The 21,972-nt window shown below is 35.0% G+C and overlaps 1 protein-coding gene across 2 annotated transcripts in view; it reads right to left on the bottom strand.

Moving 5' to 3' along the window:
• Window positions 1-21,972, bottom strand: part of FAT4 (FAT atypical cadherin 4) — a 176,030-nt gene that overhangs the window by 41,182 nt on the left and 112,876 nt on the right. The window contains exons 7-8 of one of the 2 annotated variants that reach the window (XM_039252970.1): window positions 12,758-12,938; window positions 1,147-1,391 (exon numbers count right to left, since the gene is read on the bottom strand). In XM_039252970.1, coding sequence (XP_039108901.1) covers window positions 1,147-1,391; window positions 12,758-12,938 — 426 coding nt within the window. Of the gene's footprint in view, window positions 1-1,146; window positions 1,398-12,757; window positions 12,939-21,972 lie in introns of both variants that reach the window. The other variant, XM_039252969.1, reaches the window with a different exon arrangement.

The raw sequence follows: 21,972 nt of genomic DNA on the forward strand, positions 1-21,972 counted from the left end.
ATTAATTATAATAATCTAATGAGGAAAAGATGCTTAAGTATTACATACTCCCTTTTTAGACGGGATGCTATATTGCCTCACCACACATTGGATGTAATTAGAATCACGCCTGCCAGCATCATTTCAGCTAAAAGGCTTTATCAGGGATATATGACTTTGATATTGACATTTCCTTTTGATAAAAGATTGGCACAGAAATTTATGCATTTTATGCTTTGAATTGGTATCAATTTGACATTCTCAAGAGAATATGAGATCAAACATCACTGAGAGAAGAAATCCTGGATCCATTTACTTTTTCTTCTAATTAAAAATATTTTAAAGAAAGGCAGATCAAATTACTTTGGGCCTATATTTGTATGTTTTCCTGTTTGGAAACACATCTCAAAGATTACAAAGATTACAAAACACATTACAAAGATTACAGACTATTTGTGCAGCTCTTCAGAGAGCTCACCATTTTTTACAAACAAGCAAATGAAACCAAAGTAAATTGAAATGAAGGAAGATAAATACATATAGTGTCATATGAAAGTGGTCACTAATGTCTTCCTAAGCTTACTAACAGAAAATCTTTATCCATTAAAACTGGAATAACATATTAATAATAATAATAATTCATTAGAATTATTCACTCAGTAAATATTTTTGAAAACCTACCTATGAAGGACTGAAATAAAATATTTATTTTCTACCCACAAATATAATTGAATGCTTTCTACCTCCCAGATGTCTCAGGATATAGCATATGGCAAAAAAAGAAAAAGAAAAAATAAAAAGAAGAAGCAGCAATGTTCCTCCTCTCAGGGAATTTACAAACAAATTACATCTCTGGGCAGAGCCTTTCTTGACTATGAAGTGACTGTTTTAGTCATTTGAAAATATTCAAATTATATTAAGAAACAGTACCACAAAAGATACAGCAATTACAAAATCTTAAACACAATTGGTCTAAGATAAAAACAATCCATTTATGAGGATTCAACATTCCTTCAATTTCATCAGTCAAAACGAGTTGAATTTTGAGGATTTACAAAGCTAAGCTATATCAGAAATAACTGTGTAAAAGTAACAGAAATATATTCATATAAAGCATCCAAAGCATAGATTGCATTTATCCATGAGACCTACAAGGTGCTTGACTACCTGGAGGAGTAGGAGACGGAATGTGTGTGACATATGGGTGATGTTGAAATCTTGGTGGGTTGTCATTGATGTCCGTCACAGAGACAAGCACACTGGTAGAGCTGGAAAGAGGCTCTGGGAACCCCGCATCACTGGAGACCACAACTAAAGTATAATTCTCCTTGGCTTCCCTGTCTAGCAATGCACTTGTGATGATTTGTCCTGTGGATGGGTTGATGGTGAACTGAGAGTTTCCACCGATGATTCTGTAACTAAAGAAAAAAGAGATGGGCATATTTTTTTCTGGTTTTCATATTGTAGCATCTATTCACTATAATTAAAAACTGAGACAGAAATGTAGAAAAAAATTATTAGACGTACAATCACACAACAATTAAAGAATATGGCTAGAAGATAAATATTTCAACTTGTATGTATCACATTGACAATCTCTGTTGTGAGGTGTCCAGTGAGCTCAAGCAGGTCCTCACAAGTTCTTCGGATTTTTTTGGATCATGCAAGCCCCCCAAATATACCCAGAAGACTATTGTGTTATAAATAAGTGACCCAAAAGCATAAATCAGGGTCTCACTCTAATATTGTGGTTAGTGGCTCAGATCACAAATGAACATCTGTTAAATGAATCTAAAAATTACTTTTCTGTTGTGTACCATAATAAACCAGAGAAGATCAGTTGAAGATCTTATTTTTTAAAGACAAAACACTGTATTTGACATCCACTGCCAACCAGAACAACTAAAGAACTGATTATTTATACAGAGACATTCCTGCTTACTGATTCTCTCATTTGTCATTCCTCATATGGCTATGCTCTTCTTTCTTTCTGTCAGGAGAGGTATGACATTTTCATGGATATTCTGATGCTAACCAGACTGGTTAATGGGCAGGAGTTTCCTCTGAGGATACCTTCTCTCTTCTTTATGAAGAGGAAAGTGATCTGTATATTCCTCAGAGATCAACTAGAAAAGAAGTAGCTAAGCTTGAAGGTTCAGAAACTGGCTATGATCCACTGTTTTTAAAGTTGGAGGGTGGCAAGGAAATCAATGTCTTTAAAAGTCTTTTTTAAACTAACAAAGAAATGCCCTTGTTAGAATTAACTGCATGTTTCTTAGTTCGGTTTGTGCCCACGAAAACATAGCAACAGCAAGTATCTAACAGTAGAAAAAGGCCTACATTGCAGTAAGTGGAGTGAGCATTCCTCCTGTTCAGCTCACAGTTTAAAACTAACAATCAGCATTTTTATCCTTTTTAGAGAAAAAATGAACTATTAGGGAGCTGATATTTTTAAAAAGTGGAAGTCCTATAAAAATGATAACAAAACAGAAAAAAAAAAGGTAGAGAGGGAGTTTGGTAGAGAGGGAGTTTGGCTGAGAAATGACTTCAGTATTTACAAAGTACTTGATATCACTCAGACTCTTAACTCTTTTTGGCATATTCATGCCAGGATCAGGAGTAAATGAGAATAGCCATTTCCTGGACCAGATGTGACTCTATATTTATAAAGTATAATTACTGCCTTATACAGTAGATATCTTTCTCTTTATCAAAATAAGAATATCACAGGTTTATAAATGAATTCTTAAAGTTATAAAATCAGGACTTATGAAATAATCAAATTATTTTACCTTTTCAATAAATTCTATAAGAACCTGAATTAGGAGAATAGTGTGATCTTATTCTGAGAAACCTTGTGTCTATTAGTAAATGTAGAAACTACCAAATAGGGAAAAAGAGTAATTCATGGCATCACAAACTTTTTTACAGCTTGATGACAGCAAAGATCAGGGATTGATTAAATATTACCTCAATTATTCACAAATAAAAGTAAAATTGAAATGATGAAAAATGCATGCAAATTTAGATTTGGATAATGTGAGTTCTGGTCCCAGTTCAATGAAATAGGCCATAGTGAAGTCTTATACTATTAATTCTTATTCTTTATGTTATGCCATTATACTTGCCATGGAGCGTATGATTATCTACTTAAAAGTAATTAATATCTTTACTATTTTCAAACATCAAAAAATTGTCACATAAGTATGTGAATTTTTTTAGACTTTACCTAATTTTGTAGTGTATCAAGTCTACTTAAAATTTTTCTTTTTTTTAATGCTTTTATTTCTGAGAGAGAGAGAGAGAGCATGAGCAGGGGAGGGTCAGAGAGAGAGGGAGACACAGAATCCGAAACAGGCTCCAGGCTCTGAGCTGGCTGTCAGCACAGAGCCTGATGCGGGGCTCGAACTCCCGAACCATGAGATTGTGACCTGAGCTGAAGTCGGACGCTCAACCGACTGAGCCACCCAGGCACCCCAAGTTGTCCTATTTGAATAGATGACACGTACTTGTAGGTAGAAATCACCATAACAGATGAAGAAGATGTCTCATTCGTGATGATAAAATCCAACTCTTCAGAAAGACGAAATGATCCTCACCTTCTACGCACCACAAAGTATAGCCTCAACTGTCAACATCTGGTGCATTCCAAGGAGGAGCGACAGCCCCTGTCACAGGGAGACTGTGACACGCTTTCCTCAGATGTGACAGAGGCAACCAGAAACATAAAATCAATCGTCAATTTATTCAGAATTCGACAAGTTGCAAATACTTTTCTTTAGTTTTAGATGAGACACAGTACACAGTTCTGTCTCAGAGACCTCCCAGTACATGATAAGATGTCATGTATTTTATTTTCAGGTTAAACATTATGTTTATATACTTCATCATGACCTAAAAACTGAGTTCGTGGTGGATATACATTGACTTCTTTACATCTGTCAACAAAGAATTTCAACAAGATCAAATAAACTGGTTTCTGCCACAATGAATGACACTCAGCCGTAACAGGTCAGAAATTGGAATTTATCATTGCTGTATAACAGGGGGCTGAGATTTCCCTGTTGGCTTTGTTCCGCTCTACACCCTACTGAAAGCATTTGTCCTCAGTTTTCTGAAGGCTGTCTACGGAGAGTGTCACGGATATGTTGTTAAAGTGATTCAGTATAGAAATAGCAAAAATCATAGTCAGAAATTAATGAAATAGAAAACAANCAGGCTCCAGGCTCTGAGCTGGCTGTCAGCACAGAGCCTGATGCGGGGCTCGAACTCATGAACCGCAAGATCATGACCTGAGCTAAAGTCGGATGCTTAACTGGCTGAGCCACCCAGGTGCCCCTATTTAAAAATTTTCAATGTTTATTCATTTTTGAGAGAGAGAGGGAGGGACAGAGAAGAGACGGAGACACAGAATCTGAACCAGGCTCCAGGCTTCAAGCTGTCAGCACAGAGCCCAACATGGAGCTCCAACCCATGAACTGTGAGATCATGACCTGAGCTGAAGTCAGAGGCTTAAACTACTGAGCCACCCACAGCCCCACAAAAGTCTGTTTTAAATATGAAGTATTCTGTAAATGTCTCATAATGTCTATAGTATCAGTTTTATGTGATATATACTTGTGAGTTAACATACACACATACAGATAGAAGGGACACAAGTGGCTCTACAAATGGATAGATGTTCAAGATAACATGCCTTTTCCTCTCTCACTTGAACCTTGGCTTGGTTGTCACCCCTTCATGAAGATCTTTCCTCCTCCTCTGGTCCGTAATTTCTTTTATGGATATGAACTTTATCAGATTGGGTTTTATGCTGTCTTTTAACACTTGACCATTTATGCTGGTGCTTAAAATCCTGTGGTATCTTAGTGTGTACTGAGCACCCTATAAGACATTTTATATATGCTCTCATTTAACTTCAAAACAATCCTGATGTTTTGGTTTTATTTTGGATTTTTTATAGATAAGGAATCCAAATGGAAGAGAGACTAATATAGTTGCACAACAAAGCATGCTATCTAAAACAGTTAAATCTAGACTCTGAATTTCGGTCTTTACCACTTCAACACACACTTGTTCTATAATACTACAGTGTAAAGATGGTAAAACTCAGCTGGAGGGGATGCTGTGAACACATGCTGCACCTGCTTGCTAAGACCAAAAGGGATTAGTGCTCAAGGTATGTGTCAGTGTAGAATTAGTTTCCATTGATTTGGTTCAATGCAAATCAACAAATACTTATTTGCTGATTCAAGAATAAGAAATTATTGTTTCAAATTATGGGCATAGACTGATAACACTGTTATTTAAAATCTAAATCAATCATTTTTGCAGTTGTAAAGTTAAAATATCACAATTTGATTTTTTGATCTTTTTTTTTTTGCCTCTTCCTGAGACCTACTAGGACCACAAAGCACCGTGCTATATATTGCATGAATACAATCATTTAGTAATTTATACTAAATTGTGTGCACGTTAAAACACAATTCACTTGGACATGCATTTTCACTTCACTTCTAACACTTAAATTCCTAAAATCCCTCCTTTCTATGCCTTTTCCCTCCATGTATAAAGTGTTGATCACATATATGTTTCTTTACTTGGTACCTTTGAGCATTAAATGTAATTTCATATGAAATGCACTTGGTATTTTAATTGGTGCATAATAAGAATTAAAAGTCTAGGATTACATACATAACAGAGTATATATACATATGTAATTATAATATAATAATCTATCATGTATAATCTATTATAATCCATCTACATATTTAGTCAAATGGATAGGGGGACTAATAAATAGAGACTTGGACAAGTAAGTGAAAATCCTGTCTTCAAGCTTCCATCCTGAATGGAAGAAAGATAGAAAAGTAAATACAAAACAAGGCAGGATATTCAAGTATTGTGTATGAAACAGTTCAGAAGCATTGCTCTGATATTTGAAAGACAAAGAGATCACCTTTGACTGGAATGATTAAAGGAAAGTTTTCCTTTAAGGAATGCTAAATTTACGCTGAGCTTTAAAGGAGCTACCCATCTTACAAAAGTGGTGAAAAGGGAGAAAGGTGGCCTAGGTCAGGAGTCAGCAAATATTTTCCTTAAAAGGCCAGTGTTAGTCAATGTGGCTCTGCAGCCCATAAGAGCTCTGTTGCAATACTCTGCTTGCTGTTGCAGGACAAAAGAGCCACAGACAATGCGTACGTGAATGGGCAGGGCTATATCCCAATAAGACTTTATTTACAAATGTAGGCGCTGGGCTGAATTTAGCCTCTAGACTGCAGTTTGCAGAACTTGGGTCTAGGATACAGAAGAACGTAAACAAAGCCATAATGCTTGAGAACACACAGACCCTCTCCCAGGAGCAGAAAGCGATCCAGTGAAGCTGACAGTTTGGCTATATGTTGAGCATTTGTGCAGAATAAGCTCGGGAAGATTTTGGGACCATTTATGGAGAGACTGGAATATGGAGCCTGGGCATTGTGCCACAGGCAAACTGGAAGTTGAAGGATTTTGAGGAAGGGAGTAGCATTGTTAAAGCCGAGCCACTGAACGCCCAAGCTGGTTCATATTACTGTCATTGCTCTTTCATTCACTGACTCAGGCTTTGCTTCATCCAGACTACTTCTATGATACTGAGAGATCAGCCATCATAAAATGTAAACTAGTCACGTTATTGCCCAGCTCAAGCACTTCAGTTGTTTCTCCCATTAGATAAGAAAGGAGTGTGATTTTTTCATATGACATACGAGGCCCATTCCTAACCAACACCGACCACACCGAACAGCTTTGCATTTCTGAGACTGTGCTTCTGCAGAGTCCTTTCCCTTTGTGTTATTGGCTTTGCCTAGAAGGTCTTTCATCTCATATTTGTTGATAAGCTACTTCTCAGTCTATCCAGAAATCAAGTACTTGAAGCTTCTACTGATTTTTTCGAACAGCATCGAATGTGCTGTTCTTTCCACCCATTCTGTGCTTAAACTATACTTGTCACAAAGTACTATAATTACAAGATTACAAAATCATCTCCTATACTGAACTGTTCTTGTGGTGGCTGGAGGTCCTAATTCCTTGGAACTTAAAGTGCCCAGGACATAGTGAGGGCTTCAAAATTATACAGTACAGGGTAGTATAGAGATTGGAGGGATTAGAAACCAGAGTCAGGGAAGAAAGTTAATTTTTATTATAATAGTCCAGGCATGATGTAATTGTGGATTGAACTAGAATCTTGGCAGGAAAAATGCACAGAAAAGAATGGGTGCCAGAGGCATTAGTAAAGAAGAAACATGAGAACTTGTCCACTGACTGAGGGGGAGAGGATGACCCTTGGCTATCCAACATCGATGAAAAAGGCAAGGCAACACCATTAAGAGAAAGCAGAATGCCAAGATGAAAAACAGGAAAAGTTAGGAGTTTCTGATATGTTGTGCTCCTGCTGCCAACAGATCGTCCAGGTAGAGATGTCTGCTACAGAGTTATAAACACAGGCAGGGATCTCAGCGATGGAGTCAGAATGGATACCACAGATTTAAAGTTGTCTACATAGTTTTGTGGGTGGCTGCAGCTGTGAAAATGAAATATTCTCTCTCTCTAGCTCTCACTCTGTCACTTTTCTTGCTCTCTCACTCTTTTGCTCTCATACACACACGAAAGAAAGAAAGAAAGAAAGAAAGAAAGAAAGAAAGAAAGAAAGAAAGAAAGAAAGAAAGAAAGAAAGAAAAGAGGAAAATGAAAGGAAAAAAGGCTGTGAAAATATTGTGGGGAATGTCTAAATTACTTTGTAGAAAGAGAAAGAGGAGATTAGAAGATAAATTAGAAAGTGTGGTCAGAGATGCAGAGTGAGAGATAAGTGATAACATTTACATAGACACTGAGAAGAAAAAAAATGCCAAAAAAAGGGTGACCTGTGGTGCAAATATTGCAAAAGGTAAAGGAATATAAAGACTCAAAAAAGTTAATGGACTTGGTAAATTTCAGTAGAATCTTTGGATAGATTATTTTTTCATAAATCAATGGAGGAGAAAAATCAATTGAAAGATATTTAGGAAAAAATGGCTGGAGAAAACTGTGAGGTAATGACCCACTCTCTCAAAAGTATGATATAAAAAAGTGAGTAAAAGCAGCAATTCTAAGAATATTGGAATCATTCATTCAATGCATTCATTGAGATGTCAGTCATGACTGTGTTGCAGATATTGTGAAAGGAAGACTATATTAGGAATAAAATAGGTATAATAAGAATAACAAGAAAAAGAGCATTAATTTAATGAGTTTTGGGTCCTGATAATTTTATTAGAGACATTTATGCATATTAACTGATTACACTACTTGGCACATAGGTGATCATAGTAGGTGATCAAAAATAACAATTCCTATCTCCACTTTTACTGATGAATATACTGAGCCTTAGAGACATGGACATTACTTTTCTAAATCATGGTAAGTAAATAAAGGAGCCAGCATTCAATATCAGATATTCTGAGAGTTTCCATAGAGATAAATACATGGTTCAGGGAAGAGGGATGATTTGAAAATTCAAGAGAGAAATGCAAAAACTGTTGAATTAAAGATGTGGAGGAAATTAAATGGGATGGCATTAAGAGCAAAAAGTAAGGGATTTGCCTTTGAATGTTGACCCTGTCAATACAATTTTGGAAGTTTTTCCACTGCTGTGACATAAAAGTTAGAAGTGAGTTTTAAATGGAGATTTGGTCCTGCTGGCAGAAAAATGGATACATTTCCTTAAAAGTGACTTCTGGATGGGTGTCTGTCTGGGAAGCAAATATGTAAACTAGACAAAGACCAGGAATTAATGCAGGCTAGTTTACTAGAGGGGAAAATATTAAAAGTACAATAAAGGATACAACCTAAAGTAAGTGCACCATCCATACAAATCTATAATTTTATCAAATGGGTAGAAAGAAAAACATAAATAAATATTGGTTTGGTGATTGCTGTGTATAAGACTATGGTAGACCATAGGGAAAATTAACAAATTATATGATACATAACAGGTTGTGCTATTAGACAGCCCATCAGTAGTTGGGTAAATGACTTACACTGAATACTTAAATAAGAATATAAAATTAATATAAAATAGCTCTGTTAACCAGGAGAATGGGTTTTTCCCAGATTCTATGCATAGCGAGGAGTGATTAACACCTAATATAAAAGTGTATTATATTCCATCAAAAATATATGAGGCTAGAGTAAATAAGGTTTAGGTTGGTATAACTACTTACTTTACCTATGAAAGTATTTTAATTTAAGTGGTAATAATTGTCTGTCCTAAGTTAATTTAAAAGTGAATTTAATTATTTTGACAAAATAAAAATAGATTCAATTTTTATATTATCTGACTATATGACAGTCGATATAGTCATTTAAAGATTCTTGCAGCTGCATTGTATAGATTTCAGTGAATGTAAAAGTATAAAGTTAATTCTTTGATATTAAAGGACAAAGAAAATTCAACCAGTCAACCAAACAACCAAGATATCATATTATCAAACCAAAACAATCATTTAATCATTTCAAAGCTACCAGTACAACTGTGTAAGACAATCGGGAAATATGGACAGGATTTTCTAGACCAACTTGACATTGATCACCATTGCCCACATACAAAAGATCACATTTAGCAGTGAAACTTTGACATACACTAGAAGAAAATAGCATACCATCATAGCATTTTATTCTAGCACCCATCTTGATTTTATAAGCATGCAGCTTCACAATTCTTTCAGCAATTGAAATGTCTCAGACAAGAATACTATTATGCTACTGATTGGTGATACTCTATATTTAATCTTTAGAGAAGGACTCCTTGGCATGGCAGATAAATATTTCCAGATTATAACACTACAATGGATAGGACATATCTTCCAAAATGGTCAGAAACTTACTGAGAACTAACAGATGGCAAGCAAAGGGAAACATGCTTTGCCTGGATATTGAGTATTTTTTGTTCTAACATAATTCTAAGTAGTTCACTTAAGTTCTTTATCCTCATAATAATTTCATAAAGTCATTTTTATTATTGTAGTGTACCTATTACATTGATAAGAAAACTGATGCCCAGAAATGTTCAATAAGCTGCCCCACAATTAATAGTAGAGTCAGGATTCGATTCTACACAGCTTCATTCTCAAGGTTGTGCTCATACCGCAAAGCTGAAGACTTAGTTCTTAGGGTGTAGATTCCATTATTCCTATGCTTTGGTGTAGGACAAGCAAAGGAGGTAGTATTTACTGGCCCTTTGAGGGTATACCAGGAAATAGTTAGGTTGTACCTGCCTCTTTCCAGGTGGTACTAAGCACAGTGACCCAATCAGGCAAATAACGATGACCTTGGGCAGAAGTTTTCTCCATCCTTAATGATTCGGCTGCATAAGCCTTTTAGAATTCAGTTCTTTGCCTGGAAGTAGGCCCCAGCTTCTGAAAGAAGTGCATGCATTGCCTTTCCTCTTACAGTGCATGTCAGTGTCTCCTTTCTTCTGGATTTCCTTCTGTATCTCTGGTCAGAACTGCTTAGCTCCCTAGGTGATTCTTCCTTCTAAACCTGCCTTTCAAGTGTTGGGAGTATTCCTGAAGACCCATTCCTGCCCCTATTTTATTTCTCTATCCTTTCTCCTAAAGTGTTCTTATTCAGTTCCTTGTTTCCACATGTGCTGTAAGCATTGATGACTCCCAAATCTGTATCTACAGCCCTGACACAAGCCTAAAGTTCACACTCGTAGTTTTAATGTCTCAACTGATGTCTCTATGTGAACGACTAATAGTCACTTTAAATTGTATTCAAGTAAGAACTCATGGTTTCCCCCATGCCTGTTTCTCCACCAGTCCTACCTATAATGGAGTCACCATCTGCCCAGGTGTGCAAGCCAAACCTTAGTAGATGGCCATTCTGATTTCTCTCTTTCTCTTAGTTCTACTTACAATCTCAAATGTTTTTCCAAATACATTCACTCAATTTTCATTTCTCTACCTTAGTATAAGGACACTCCATCTTTTGTTTGAATCAGTATATTAATTAGCACCCGAATGGTCTCACTGGTTCCACTTTCAATAGCTTCTTTCTACAGTCCTGCCTCCTCCAATCTAATCCAAACAGATCAGCTCATGTTTGACCCTGTTTGAAATACTCCAATAGTTTCTCACATAAATGAATTCAAGAGTTTCAATATCTAAAAATAAATAAATATCTCAATTTCTTACCATGACCTAGGAGGTTTGTATGGCTTTGGAAAGCCCTCAGTTTGGCCCCTGCCGCCCTCTCTAACCCTGTTCTCACTCCAGGCCACACTCACAAAACTCCCTAGTTAAACACACCATGCTTACTTTCATTGAAAAGCCCAGTTCTTCGGCCTAAAGGTCACTTCCATAAAGAAGCCACCTACAATAACCATACCTAAAAGTCCCTTGTAACACTCTTGTTATATAAGCCTATTTTATTTTCAAGGCTGCATTCACCACCTTAAGTGATCTTCTTTACTTCATATTAAATTGTTTATCTACCTCACAAAGCATGCAGGCTTGAAGCAAGAAGAAACTTTGTCTTGTTACCCATACTAACAACTCAATGCGTGTTTATTAAATGAAAAATATCTTGATGTCTTCTAAACAACTCAGTCATCTCTGCCAGCAGAAAGACACTAATTAATAGCAATTTCCCAAAGTGATTTTGTACATAGGAAATTAGTGACAAACAAAATAAATCACTAACCAACTCATCACAGGATCAACTTGCACAGTCCACCTTTCACTGTAACTCCTCTGAACACTCAAATTCTCTCTTCTTACTCCTTACTGTCACAGCCATCTGACTTACTCTAATTTACCTAATATAAGCCTACAGAGAGTAAGGATGTTGTGAGGGTAAAAATGTTTATGCATTTGTGACTCTTCTATGGAAAACTTGGCAATCTTCATTTCTTAAACTTTATTATGGGCCTAGAAGAAGGTGATACTAGATCCACCAAATGTTACAACTCAACCCTATTCACATCCTCTCTGAACAAGGTACCATATTATTTTATGAACTTTAAATGGATTTCAGTAGACTAAAAAACTTTTTAAACTTCGAAAACACAACTATTCTTATCGAGGCTAGTAGTTGTGTTAAAAATGGCCAAAATTCTTTGATATTCCTCTTCAAGAGGTGAGGTGCATTTCTCCTCCCAGTGAATCGAGGCAGATCATGGCTGCTTTGTATTATGGAAGTGATGCTATGCCACTTCTAAACCTTTTCCTTAAGAGCACTGGCAGCTTTCACCTGAGGTTCTTGGAGCCCAGAGCTAGCATGTAGCCCATTTTATCTACCTGCCAAAGAACCAGAGTGAGAATCCCTGAGACCACAAGATCAGCAACAGGGGCCAGCCAAGCCTAGCCTTCCAGCCATCTCTGCCAAAGCACCAGGCATTGAGTGAAGGCATTTTGAACGCTCCAGACTGCCCAGATACCAGGTAAATACCATTAAGTTATACCAGAGAATCACATGAAACAGAAGAATCTCCCTGTGAACCCAGCCCTATAAATGGAGTACATAAACTACAATTTCATGAGATAAATATATAAATAAAATTAAGTAATTAAAATTTTAGAATGACATGTGAAATTGTTGTTTAGATCCTCATTTTAGGCATAGTTATTCAACAGTAGATAGACACAATAGGGCTATGTGTTAATATCGCAGAATTTCTAGCAAAATTAAGCATATTCATTTAGTCCAAAGACTAATGTTTAATGAAAAATTCAAAACTTACACAAGAAAATGTACTGACCTGATAACTGCATTTGTTGAAGCATCAGCATCGGAGGCATTTACCAATAAAACATCCGTTCCAGTTGGTGCATCTTCAGGAATTGTTGTGAAATACATTTTACTGGCAAAAGTGGGGACATTGTCATTGACGTCATCTACTATGACATTGATTGTTCCAGTTCCAGTCAGGGCAGGGGATCCTAGAAGGAGAAGAAAATTAAGTTTTTTATTTTTTTATTTTTTAAATGTTTTTTTAAATCTGGGGGGGCGGTGGAAGTACAAGTGGGAGAGGAGCAGAAAGAGAGGGAGACACAGAATCTGAAGCAGGCTCCAGGCTCTGAGCTGTTAGCACAGTGCCTGATGTGGGGCTTGAACTCACAAACTGTGAGATCATGACCTGAGCCAAAGTCGGATGATCAACCGACTGAGCCACCCAGGTGCCCCGAGAAAATCAAGTTTTTATTATTTATAAATAACAAAGATCATAGCAAATTTAACAATAATCGGTTGTAGATAAGACTGCTGGAGAAAATTTAGAAAAATTCTCAAAGTGAAATTTTGAAACACTACAAGTGATTGAGTGATTTTTAATTTTGTTACAAGAAAAGTATTTTCATTTATGAACAGATATTTCAAAACTTTTCTGGTGATACTGCACAAAAAGACTATGTCAACCTCTTATTCTATTTGAAAAGTGCTGATTTGGTAATGTTGAACAAAACAATATCATTTAAACACCACAAAAGAGGCACTGCTGGTTTCTCTGACATTGCATTAAAATAGCTCTGACCAAATTTGGAGAATACCCATGGGCATTGAATAGCTGGCCAACTAACAAAGCAAGAAAACTAAATCCCTAGCTGTGACTATCAATGTTAATATCAAAGATTTGGGTTTCTAGGTCTTTAAATCCCCTTTTCTGAACTAATGTTTGTTTGTAAAGGAAAAAAAATAAGGCTTCAAGTTATGTCTCAAAACCACAATCTTCTACTTGCTGGAAGTAACATTATGTCGATGAGCTGACTTGGAATTATTTTTGTTACAATTATTTAATATTTAATATAAATGTGAAACAATTTGTTTTTATTTCCTTGTTCCAGCTCTGTAATTAGCCTAGAATGAAAAACCAATGTTGAATAAAACCTTGGCAAACACTGTGTGCACTACACAAAGTTAACAAACTCTTTGTGGTGAAGGTCAAAAGCCATATTTGGTTAGATTCTGTGGGTTGTCCCACAACTAAAAGTCAAATCAATTGCTTTTAGATGCATTTCAAAATCATTTTTCAAACTTTAATCTCTCTAAATAGAAACAATAGAGATCTGTTAAACTGTGGTTATCTAAAGTAAAATAAAGCCCTGAATACTCTCTTTTTCTGTTTAAGGTATTAAAACTTTTTCCATAAGATTATTTCTCCTTATATTAAGTTTAAATTCTACTTGTTTCTAGCACTCAACACTTTTTAATAAAAGCCATCTTTCATTCACATTCATTCCTCTCTAAAATGTCTATGGTGTGCCCTTTTATGCTTCACAGAATGGTGTTGAGATTCACAATCTTCCAATATTATTTTTTTCTAGTAATCTTGTGATTTGCTGATATTTCCTTTACTACTTTAAACCTTTTCTATGTTCTTAGACTGTAATTACTGATGTCCTATAACCAATCAGCTTTTATGCTCACATAGATAGTAACCAAAATCAACAGACTAGAAAATTATGGAACACAATGGGTTTGGTGATCTGTTAATATCTGTGCTCGATAAAAGAAGCTCAAATTCTACATTAGATGAAAATGTATATAACCAATTGAGCTAGGCGCTGTAATGAAGCATGATCGCTCCCAGAAACCCATGCAATTAAATTTAGGCTATGTGGTGATACTTATTGCCAAATATCTTTCTCAACTCAATAAGGTATTTTATATTAAACATTCCACTTATATAAATATATCTTTAAATTCATGACTGCCAAAGTCTTACCTTTTAGATGTTTGATTTTGTATTAAAGGAAAAAAATTAGTCTTCACTATTGCTTATATGTATAATTAACTATATACTTACTAAAATAGTATAATTGCTTTTTCACTAGTCACTTGATGGACATAATGGTAAAATGATGTCACAAATACTTCACACACAAAATAGATTTGGAAGTATTATAAACACTGGAGTCACACATCAAAATAAGACTTTAAAAATCTCACTCAACATATTAATAATGATCCTATCAAATGCATATAGTGTCCTTAAATATGCAAGTGCTGGTTTAAGAAGTTTACATAGACTATCTTGTGTAATCCTCATCTGTTAGAGTGCCTGATATCTCCAATTTATGTTTAAGTAAGCTGATGATTGGGTTACATTGTGCAAGTCCATTGACATAGTGACAGAGCTGGGATTTAATCCATGGGACTTGGATGTGAAGCTCTTGGCCACTGGCAAAAAAGCTGGATGGTGTTGCTAGCAGATGAATGAGTGCCACTCAGCGAGATGTGTCGGGACTCTGGACAAGCTGGGTCCAGAGAAGGACACAAGACACAAACTGGAGAGAAGCCCCCATCTGTGATGGACCCTAATTATTTGCCAGTTGAACTTTTGGGGGCATTTGGAGACAACACTCTTGTCAGAGATTTTGAATTTCTCATAAGGGTAATGTTAAGGCTAACTAAATACCTTCAAGGGTATTATTGATGATCAATGTTTGGACTAAATCTCTTCTGTGCGTTTAATTATATATAATTTGGTGAAATGGAAGTTAATTATCTGCATCATGTTAGTACCTCTTCCACTGGTTACATTTAAAAGCAAATGTAACTAGAGGATATCTGTGCTTTCATGTGGGCAAAGAGGATGTCATGGGAAGGACAGGATGCATGCCACGATGTACTGAGAGACGGAAAAGCTAAATCAAGGTCCTAGAAGCAAAGAATTGGCAGTGATGGAGGGCTCTTTTATATATCTTACTGACACTGAACTCTACTCACTATATCTCAGTATCCTTATCTGTAAAATGGGAATAACAAGCATAGAATGTACCCCAAAAAGGTACTGAGGGGAATGGAACAGCTTAGGATAGTGACTGGAACATAGTTAAAATGTGTTCTTTGTTCTCATACTTGCTTTAAAAACAAGAAAAATGAAAACTTTACATTAAGAAGGTCCATATTTTTAATATTAAAGGTTTCAATGTTACTGTTCTCAGGATTTTCATTCTCCAATAAAACTTTTGACTCAGCTCTATGATAATTTTATGCAGGAAAATACTTTGAGTCATCTTTTCCTCTTAATGATTCCTTTGCAGTGTAGCAAAATGAAGCATTTAACTCTCAAACCTTTCATAGCTTTGCAGAGGACATGCTGATTGGAAATTTAAAGATAGAAAATTTGGTACTTTATAGTGAGAGTTTAAAGAAGACTTAAATATTTCTGGTATGTACATTGCTCTCTAATCAACAATACTTAAACTTGTTAAGAAACAGCCCAATAACTACCAAGCAAAGGTTTTATCCTTGGTATTCTAAAGTGTCTGATGACACATATATGGAAAACCACATAAAATGATGACTAACTCATATGGTCAGGAACATGTGATTTCTTTCTTTGTCTCTAAACTACATAAATATTGTTGCTGATGTGTTTTCTGAATTAGTAAGCAAAAAGAGAAAAACGTTGTTTACACAGGAAAATATTCAGCAAGTTCAATCTCACTGTCTTCATACCAGAGAATATCTAATTTTCCAAAAGACTTTAAAAGCACACCAGTGACAATGGATGGTCCCAGCTTGAGAAGGAGCCCCATAGGTGATCCCATATCCACATGGAGGTTCTTCCCAAGCAAAGGATAATACCCCAGGGTCCCCTTTACTCCCTTTAGTAACTGCTGCAGCCCAGGTTACAAGCATTTAGGGTTCTTTTCCTATTTTCCTCAAGACTTGCCAGAGTGAACCACAATTTCTCCAATGGTCTCCCCTTGTTGTTACCTCAAAGGATGTGCATGCACGTCTTATCTACTTTTTCCGATCGTATACAGAAATCTTACAGACACATTGTTCTAAATTTCTAAGTCTTTTACTGAGATTTAATTAGCCCTATATTTGAATTCTGCTTCCCATATATTTTACTTTTATTCATGGGAATGGGACCTACCACCAAACACCCAGATCCCATCTATTCTTGTCCGCTAATAGCCTGAAGTCATTGCCTTCAGCAAGAAGGTGAAATCAAAGGAGAAAAACAGAATGCCCCTGATTTCAAAGGAATCCTGTTTCTACATCTCTTGTCTCAGATGAAAGACGCAAGTTCCCTAGTTGATGGTCCACATAAATTTTAGTGCTTTCTCTCACCTGCTATTTGAATGATGAAGCCATGTTTTCATTGTTGCTTTTCTGTGTTTGGTTGTCTTTAAACTCTACTTCTTGGGGCGCCTGGTGGCTCAGACAGTTAAGCGTCTGTTGTCAGCTCAGGTCACGATCTCACAGTTCATGGGTTCAAGCTGCGCATCAGGCTCTTTGCTGACAGATCAGAGCCTGACTCCTGCTTCAGGTTCTGTGTCTCCTAACTCTCTCTGCCCCTCCCCTGCTAACACTGTCTCTCTCTCTCTCTCTCCAAAATAAATAAACATTTAAAAAAATGTGTGAAGTGGTCTAGGGTCCTTATGTTCCCGTTTCCTAACATTTTTGCTATGTCTCTTGTGAAGTGCAGCACAATGTTTACTACTACTTTATCTTTAGTCCAGACATCTCTATTGGCTCTAGGTTGATCATGCAACTATCTGTTGTCTCCACTCGCAATTACCAAAAAGCCTCAACATTAGTATGTGAAAAACTGAAATACTAATTATTCTGTGTAAATGTAGCTCATTTTTAATATATAAATTGAAATATAAATGTATAAAGAAAAAGACAATCTGATATGCATGAACAAATATTTGGAAATGAGCTTTCAACTAAAAAAAAGGAATATAAATATATGTATACATACATATTTGTATATACATATTGTTGAACACTTACTTGAGATCATATATATATATATATATTTTATATACATATTACTCATTTAGTATACAGATTCCATGAAGTATGTATTGCTGTTTAAATATTTTTGATAAAGAATTTGAGACTCAAAAAATTTAAGCAATTTATATTCAGCCATAGCGGAAAGAGTCAATTTTGAACTCCATGCCATTCTTATTGCTGATGCTTTACTCTGTATTATTATTATTGTCAATGTACTCTGTCATATCCTGTATTAAGTTATAAGCTAATAGATAGCAGGAATAATTTTATTTAATTCATCTTTATGTAAACCTATAACGCATACCATTAGGCTTTGTCCTCATTCTGCAGTCTTTTCCTTTGATTCTTTATATGGAAATCTGGTCCAGCGACTGGCTAAAAGGTCAAAGAACTGAATACTTCTAGAAATATACATCTGGGAATACAGGCCTTAGCCTAAGGCTGGGGTCAGAGAACAAAACTGCAGACAAAGGTCAAAGTTTTGGAGGTAGTCTACTACTTATAAATAGAGGGTCCCAATTAATCCTGAATCCCAAGAGAAGATCAGGATACGAGGAACCAATGTTTAGTTTGAATGGATCTGCTAACGATGAATTATATAGGCAGTGGCATAATAGGGCAAGATTATTCAATTTCATCGTGGACTGATTTATGAAAAACAGACACAATCAGAAAGAAGAGGCAGGTTGTAATGACACAGACTCCTGGCCAATGACAGGGAGCTGATTGAAAGGGTTAAAGGTACAAATAAAATAAAAAGTCTAGGCCTCAGAAATTCATAATAGGAGAGCCTAGGAGGTGCAGTGGACATTTGAAATATACTTATAAGTTGGTAGATAAAAGGAACTTCAAATTTCATTTTGTAAAATTTTACATATTGTATACATTCATCCGTATTTATATGTATATATGTACATACATATAAATGTAAAAATAAACATGAGTAAATTGATAGAAACCTTCTGAAATTTTTAGAACAAATATAAAACAATGCATATGATTCTGAAAAGCATTGTTAAAAGGGTGTGAAAAATCACACACATAGAGAAAGAATGTTTACAGCTTAATCTTCTAATAATCCACTTTATTGTGGCAGCTTCATGCTTTGTCTGGGTAATATTTTATATTTTTGAATTTGGGAAATGATTAAGTGGGTATTGGCTTTTAATACTGGTGGCTTAATAAGCTCAAATATATCAACATAAAGTTCAAGGTAATTTAAAATGAGATTTTAAAAAGAAAAAAATTCAGGCAACCGCTCTATCAGAAAATAGATCTTTAGTATGTGTAATAAATGAGTCTAAATGAGTAATTAAAGTTCAAACTGCAGGCAGATTACATTTTTTTGTTAGCCCTTATAAATTAAACATACTATCATAAAACATAAAAAACTATTCTCCAGAAATAAAATTTTTGCTTAACTGAAATCTGTTGCTTTGCAACAAAGCCGATTTCATTCTTGACATCAAACATTTGGTGAATAGGTCCTCTGGGTATATGTTTGTCGTAGTAAAGTATTAGCTTCTTTTTTTTTTTCTTTCCCAAGAAGTAAACACATTTTTCTCACAGTAAGCCATCCACTGAAAATCTATTGAATTTCAGCCATTCTATATTAACATTGGAACTTGTCTGGTTAGATTTACATTTGAATTCAGCAAATGTATAAAGCAAATAAGTATGGAACATTTCAAATATGTCCAGAAGCTTTCTATTTTAAAAATAACATTTATAATGTAATTTATTACTGCTAATTAGTTTTACCAATATATTTATATAAATTAGGTATACATACACTTAGATAACACTTGAGTTTCAAATTATTGTTGTAGGAATTTTACCAAAAATACCATATTTCCTTGATAAATTCTTATACTAAATAGAAATGATAAGTTAAAAAAAGAAACTAATTGATGTGATGAAAATGACACTGGAAAGTATACAACCATGTGAATGTACTTAATTCTACTGAATTGTACACTTAAAAAGAATTAAAATGGTAATTATGCTGTATATGTATATTTTGCCACAATTTAAAATTTTTATAAAGTAATGTAAACAAAATAGTTTATCCCGCACAAAGAGCAGGTCTTGAGGAATTACTTTTTAGAGGACATTAAAAAACAAAATCCTCAATACATGTTGAAACTCTGAAACATTAAAGGCTACCTTCAGATGGTAAACACAATCTCTCTCCTGCCTATTTAGTGAAAATATCTAATTATATATTCATGAAATAATTATCAAAACACTCATCAAAATAATTATGTTTTAACAGGATAAAATGAAGGACTTTAGAAAAGGTAAGAAAAAAATTCTCACAGTGAGATGAAGTTAGTTTTTATGACACTTAATGTTTATCTTTTAAGTAATGTAAATATTTTCCTTAATATTACAAGTAGTTTATTTCCACTTTAAAGTTGGGTCCTTTGTCCATATTTATAGTCTGCATGAGTAAATAAAGTCTACAATGAGATTATTTTATTAAATTTTAATTCTATGCAACATAATGACAATTCTAGCTTTTATTTAACAGAATTTTAGAGGTTAAATCATCTGTTTTTGTATGTGTATCTAGTGAAAATACAAATGAAATTCTACATAGGAAGAATTTTTCCTACTAAAGAGTAGCTGATTTAAAAAAAGGTATTTATAAATAATTTGTAATAATATAACGTCAATGTCACAAACATACATGGTACAAAGTCTTACTAGAAACAAGAGGAAGTAAAACAATCATTAGTTGTCAGTCTTGGAAATAAAATTCTCATGTAGGACAAGCATTTTGTTCAAGTAACCAGATCTGGCCCAAGACGGACTCATTCATGCTAAGCCCCACATCAGCAAACTAGAGAAACAGGGGCCTAGGTCAACCAACCAGCACAAATTACCTTAGCTGACTCCAAATCTTCTTAATACCCCATACAAGGAAAGTAACCTTGCTTTGACCAATCAGCAAATGTCCATATAATGTCCTTGCTCTTCCCATTAAAGTACTAACCAGGCCAGGCCCTGCTTATCTTCCAAGATGAGACATGATCAGGTGTGTTCAGGGTAGTAAGGCTGTAGAGGGCTCATCTAGTCTGTACAACGTTCTTGCCTTGTACAATTCTGTGAAGGTTCTTTCTATCTATGAGACTGCATATTGTTTGATTCATGAATTGCTGAATAAAGGCCTATGAGATCAGTAAATCGTTGGTGGAAAAAAATTTCTTTCAACAACTCTGATGGAAATAACCAAGACTGCCTTAGACTCAAATATAGAAGCAAGTTAAATACATGATTTTTTTTTTTTTGTAATTGAAGATAATCTTGGCTCTGTCTGACTTATGGAATCACTGGTGCCTTATGGAAAGCTTTCAAGCAATTTTCATTATTAAAAATGTTCATCATAACAGGCAAGGCAATCTCTTCTTCAACATTTTCCCACAAATAATGCTGACAAAATGTCATCTTTCTGGAACATTTAAAAAAACAACCATCTTCAGATGTAAAATGTCATATTCCACATTTCTGACCTTTCTTTTGATTATAGAGCCATTTGTAATGCAATGACTGTCTCAACTAAACAATACGACAGATAACATTCATCCAAATGTCATCATATCTTCACCAAGAAAATAAAGCATGGTGATTAGCCCTTTTAGCTTTTAGAGTCAACTTTTGCAAAATCATCATGCTTCCCCTCCATTAAAAAGTAATGCTCTATCCCTACATACGAATGAAGTTTAGTCCTTCTTTCAGTCAGATGATAAATGTCTTTAATTAGAAATGCTAATAACTGAACTCTTCCCCTCAGACCTATTAGTTATGCTGACACATAGGTGCTTCATAACTAAACTTTTTGCCTTAATCCATATGCAGAATATCTCTATATCTCTTTTGTATATTAGACTAAGAACAGATAAAGAATATGATTAACTTCCCACCCCCAAATTAGATGCAAATATGCACACATAGTGCAGCTGATTCACTGTATGTGTATGTATGTGTATATCACACATATTGTATATTCTTAGAAAAATATCTGACACTTGTTTTATACTTTCTAAAACCTTTGGAGATACAATTCTTGATTTGAGGAGAATATCAATCCTTTGATTTCAAATTTATGAATATTCTTATTTTGCAAGCTGTTTTAATGGCTAAAAACCACTCGTTTTTAAGTGTTTTAAAAATAACATTTAATCCAAAGAGATGAAATTCTATAAATGTGGT

The sequence above is a fragment of the Hyaena hyaena genome, unplaced genomic scaffold (assembly GCF_003009895.1).
Source record: "Hyaena hyaena isolate Hyena2069 unplaced genomic scaffold, ASM300989v1 scaffold_433, whole genome shotgun sequence".
NCBI lineage: Eukaryota > Metazoa > Chordata > Mammalia > Carnivora > Hyaenidae > Hyaena > Hyaena hyaena.